This window comes from Lycium barbarum, chromosome 4 (genome assembly GCF_019175385.1).
Source record: "Lycium barbarum isolate Lr01 chromosome 4, ASM1917538v2, whole genome shotgun sequence".
Taxonomy (NCBI): Eukaryota; Viridiplantae; Streptophyta; class Magnoliopsida; order Solanales; family Solanaceae; genus Lycium; species Lycium barbarum.
The window spans coordinates 28,902,200-28,907,469 of NC_083340.1; the positions used below are offsets into that span (position 1 = coordinate 28,902,200).

General features: G+C 35.5%; 1 protein-coding gene across 1 annotated transcript; it reads right to left on the minus strand.

The window, feature by feature from the left end:
• Positions 1-423: 423 nt before the first annotated feature.
• On the minus strand, positions 424-1,013 carry LOC132638329 (non-specific lipid-transfer protein 1-like). Its single transcript, XM_060355258.1, has one exon. It carries the CDS (start codon positions 952-954, stop codon positions 574-576), a length of 381 nt encoding a protein of 126 aa, XP_060211241.1. The 5' UTR covers positions 955-1,013; the 3' UTR covers positions 424-573.
• Positions 1,014-5,270: the final 4,257 nt, after the last annotated feature.

The following is a 5,270-nucleotide window of genomic DNA, read 5'->3' on the forward strand; positions in this document are numbered from 1 at the left end:
TCAGAATAGAAGATTCAAATGGCTAGAAAATTGGTTGACTTGATTGTGAGGTTCTCAATAAGATTAATAACATACATTATATGATACCTTGGAATTACGAAATGTTATTTGCTCCTTTTCAGAGCGACTTAATTACAATATTACTATGTGTTCTTCCTCCATCTACTTGCCAATCCCCTTCACAGATCAGCATCAAACAAATTAACCGAGGTGTTATGCTCCATTTCAGTAATCAATTAATCCTCACATGTTCGATCATTGATACTTTATTAAACATTTAAATCTTACTCTTTAATCTTAATGTATTTATTTAACATATATTTTCTACTTGAGGTTGAAGAAGCAAATAATTCATCAATCATTAGATTTGATCAATTTAGGACTAGAAATTAATATGAGATAGAGTGACGTAAAGAGAGCATATCGATCAGGAAGTGGTACTATATATATTCACCAAATACGTAAAACTCCAGTACATGCATGCCACTTCAAACCAAATTATTCAACCATAAACATAAAGTAGTGCTCTTCAAGACTAGAGAGCACATCTTACATTGAGTGATATAAATAAATTTACTGGACTGTAGAGCAGTCAATGTTGGGGCTAATCTTGTAAGGAACAGTGACACCACATTTGCTAAGAAGTGTTTCAGCTTTGTTAGTATCAATACTGCTGCCAAGACTTGCCGCTCCTGATTTCAGGCAGGTACACACCCCCTGTCGGTCAGCGGTGGTTCTAGCGGCTGTGTAGAGGGACTTAATCCCGCTACAACAGCCAGCTGGCGACGTCTGTTTGCTACCTCCCATGAGGTAGCTGAGGCACGGCATTAGCTTAGAGTACACTGTGTTGCATGAGATTGCAGCTTCTGCATGTGGTACTGATGAAAATGAAATTACCACCATGCATAGGAGGAAACAAAATGCTGAATTTTTTTGCATTTGTGAGAAAGCCATTGTATTGGAGAAATTAGTGATCTTCTTACACTGGATTGGATTTGGGATGCTTATGCAATGTTCTCAAAGATTGAATTTATAGACAAAGTTTTAGTGGAGTAGGTGAGTCCATTTAATTTGAGCATGAAATATGTTGTAAAGTTGGGGATGTGCTAGTTTAAAATAAGTAAATATTTTGTTGGGTAAATTACCACTACTCCATTGCTTTCTAGTTCTAGGTAAAAAAAAAAAAAAATTGCACGCCTATTGTTCTTTTTCCCTTTCAAATTTATATTCATTGCAATAAATGATGTACAGGTGTCATTCATCCAAATATGTACTTGACAAAATGAAGAGAAAGTGTAATGGAGAAGAACCAAAATATGGAGTACTAATTTAGTTAAATAACCTTATAATTAATGTAATTAAATAATTTTGTTAATGGGTCTATCAAAACCATAAACAACAAATAAAAAGTACCAGAGGAAGCGCACTCGGCCTTTTGGACATCAAATATTCTTTAACATTTCAAATGCAATACTTTCGTAGCTGCAAATATTGGTTTGGCCATCAATTTTCAAGTACTAAACTTTAGAATTTTAAATGTTGAAATATTAGCTTGAGAAACATTTCAGGTGAAATAATGATATTCATAAATCTAACTTTTACAAAAAGGAAAAAGAAAATCCAAGTGTCAACGCTTTTTTGAACAAGAATTTGATTGGCACATTTTTTGAGCTACACTTCTTGAGTTGTGTAAAGGCTAAGGCTTGAGTGGCTGAAACGTTGATAGTGCCTCACTTACTAGGCATGCATTATTTACATCCCTCCACTACTTTAGTGGATTGTGTTAAGGTGCTCATATATTTAACCAAACAACTTCTACAATTCAGCCTAAAGGATTGAGTTGGTTAATAAATATTATATGGGAGCTACAATCAAAGCTTAGAGAAACACTTGGGCATTTTCGAGTTAAAGTATTGGATAAAGAAAACAAGGTGGTGCATAATCCTTGTTTGTATGCTGCAAATATAATGAGGGGCGGTAGGTGAAGCAATATTAAAATGGCTTTATGAACTTAAGCTTGACTCGTCGATGTTCGTGACCACTTTAAACTTTTTTAATATTAAAACAACTAAATATAAAATATATAATTTTTACTTAGTCTTGTATTCCTTAATTATAATTTTTTTAAATATGTTGTTTCAAAAGATTTTGATGTTTCTAGCTTACAATATATTTTAAAATAACAACAATAACATATAAACAGTATAATCCAACAAGTGGAACCCCAAGGAGGATGGCGTATACACAGTCTTAACTGATGATTAACAGAAAAAGATGATCAAGGTTATCCTGAGGCTACAACTGATAATAACAAAGTTATAAAAAGTGAGTCTGCTGATTCAGGAGGCACATCATTTCCTGATGCTGGCAGCTTCTCATGTTTTATGCGGGTGGATGGTCGAAATTTTATGCTAGATAAGTACATCCTTTTGGAGAAGGAATTATACGAACTAGAGATGGCAACGTAGTGGCAACTGAAAAACTTGATCATGAAGATGTGCGACTTTATGTTGAGAAATTGATGGTGGTCATAAATACTCTCAAGCACTAATAAATAATGGATAATCTATGAATGGAATAGTTCTACTAGCACTGAGGTTCAACAGGATGATGAATTGCATCAAAGAGAACTTGCTATCTGAATTAGCATGGGTGAAAAAAGTCATGTGCAGAAATGCTCCTAATGAATTATCTATACATCAGAATATCAATCGAATCTCAAATGAACAGGTCCCTGATGCCAACAATGACCATGAATGAGGACTACAAACACCAGGGATTTTGTTTAAAGGACATAGTGTTGCTAAAAGTATTCCATGTTTTCACGGTCATATGACATAATGTACAAATAGCATATGGAAGAATTCAATACTATGAAGAGTTGCAGGAGTTGTTTGCGGGCTATGCATTGAGGATTTTGTTATTATCGGTATTCAATAGGAACAATTACAATGACATTAGCTATTTAATTTAAACATCTAATTTTATCTTTTAGTTCATTTGAAGGGCAAACCGTGCAATTAAAAGACAAGAAACAAGCTGGAAACAATATTTGACTAAGTCAACAGACCCAAATACAGAAGGTGGAAACTTTAACCAAAAGCAGTAAAACAAAAGCTTAACCCATCTCAAAAAAACAAGTTGAAGGGTAAAAATCAAAGTCCAGCCCATTTGAAGGGTAAAAATCAAAATCCAACCGATTTGAAGGGCAAACCGTGCAATTAAATGAAAATAATGTTAAACATCTGCCCACAGGGTAACTTTGACCCATACCCGTAAAAAAAGGGATCTAAGAATTTTCTTTGTTTAGAAGGGAAAAGCATAGACGAAGTACGTTCTCTCTTCTCTTTGTTTGTTTCAATTCTCCCCAGAATTTTCTTTGTTTATAGATATGCTTGTGGCTCTGAAAAAATCTTGGATAGAGCTTCAAAAAAATCTTAGAAATTTTTCTTAGAAATAATAGTCTCCTTTTTTTGTTTGGTTCTGAAATAATAGTCTTCATGGAATAGTCTAAAATTTTACCGAAAATGACTAGGTGACCTTGGAATTGACTACTCCAAAGCTATAGTAGTAAATTTTTCTTTGCTTTCTGCTATATATAACTCAATGTTATTGAATAGAGGAGCACAGAGCAAAAAATTCTTGATTTCTTCTCTACCAACTTAATTTTTATAATTTTAGTACAGAAATGGGTTATCAAAAACTTGCATTGTTTCTGCTATATACAGCCTTTCTCAGTCAAGTTGTTTCCATCCTTACCTCATTTGATACAATAATCAAAATGAAAATGAAGAAAAAAGGACAAGAAAGTAAAGGATAGATAATTTGACACAACTAAAGACCCAAATTAGCAACCAAAGTTCTTAGATTAACTTGACCTCTAATTTAGGAACTCAAGAGCACCAAACTCTTAGGATGACCAATAGGGATTTGACACCCTAATAATCAATCCTCTCACAAGTTCACAATCTCAAGCTTAGCAAGCTCTCAACACTCAAAAGAGTTTTACAACTTCAAAATATGAATCATCCAAATAGTCTAAGTCTTCCATGAAGAAGAAGAGAACTATTTATACTATGCTAGAAATAAAAGATAGTAAAAATGACATAAACACCCTTAATGAGACAAGGGCCTTGTTTGGCTATTCTCCTTTCTTCAAAATCTTGAATTCTCCTTTGCAAGAATAGCCAACTCTTCATCTTTTATCCATTGTGGTAACTCCCCATTTCCTCTTCTTCTCCCCAAGCAATCTTCATTAACAAATGGACTTGGGATCCAAGGTGCTCATCAAAAGTATACTCAAGAGCCTCCCGCTTCATGAATAGGCTTTGCAAGTGTTGTAGTTCCCGGGCTTGGCTTCTTGTAAATGGCCTTGAGGCAAGTGGGCTTGCATCATTCTCCCCATCTTGAAGAGAATTTGTCCTCAAATTTGATGGCTCGTCACTTTTCATTACCATAGGAGATAGGTCACAAATGTTGAAGGTGCTGTGAACTTGATATTCCGGAGGGAGATCAATTTTGTAGGCATTATCATTAATCCTCACAAGGACTTCAAAGGGACCATCCCCACGCGGCATCAACTTTGTCTTCCTCTTGTTTGGGAATCTTTCTTTTCGAAAGTGCACCCACACCCAATCTCCCGGTTCAAGGACCACCCTTTTTCTCCCTTGGTTTGCCCTTTTCGCCACCTTTTGATTCTTCTTTTCAAGTTGGAACCTTGTCTTTTCATGGATCTTCTTCATAGCTTCAGCTCTCTTGTTACCATCTAAACTCAATACCACATCTTGAGACAAAGGCGTTAGATCCAAGGGGGTTAAAACCATACAACACCTCAAATGGTGACATGCCAATAGTGCTATGAATAACTCTATTATATGCAAATTCTACTAAAGGCAATTGGTCTTCCCAAGAGGCTAGCTTCCATTTTACCATGGCCCGAAGCATAGAACCTAAAGTCCTATTGACAACTTCGGTTTGGCCATCGATTTGTGGGTGGCAAGAGGTGGAAAACAACAACTTCGTTCCAAGCCTACCCCACAATTCTTTCCAAAAGTGGCTAAGGAACTTGGGATCCCTATCGCTTACAATTGTCTTGGGAATGCCATGCAATTTAACCACATTTTCAACAAACAAGGAAGCAATATGGGGAGCATCATCAACCTTATGGCAAGCAATGAAATGGGCCATTTTTTAAAAACGATCAACAACAACAAAGATGCTATTTTTCCCCCTTTTTGTCCTAGGCAATCCCATCACAAAGTCCATGGAAA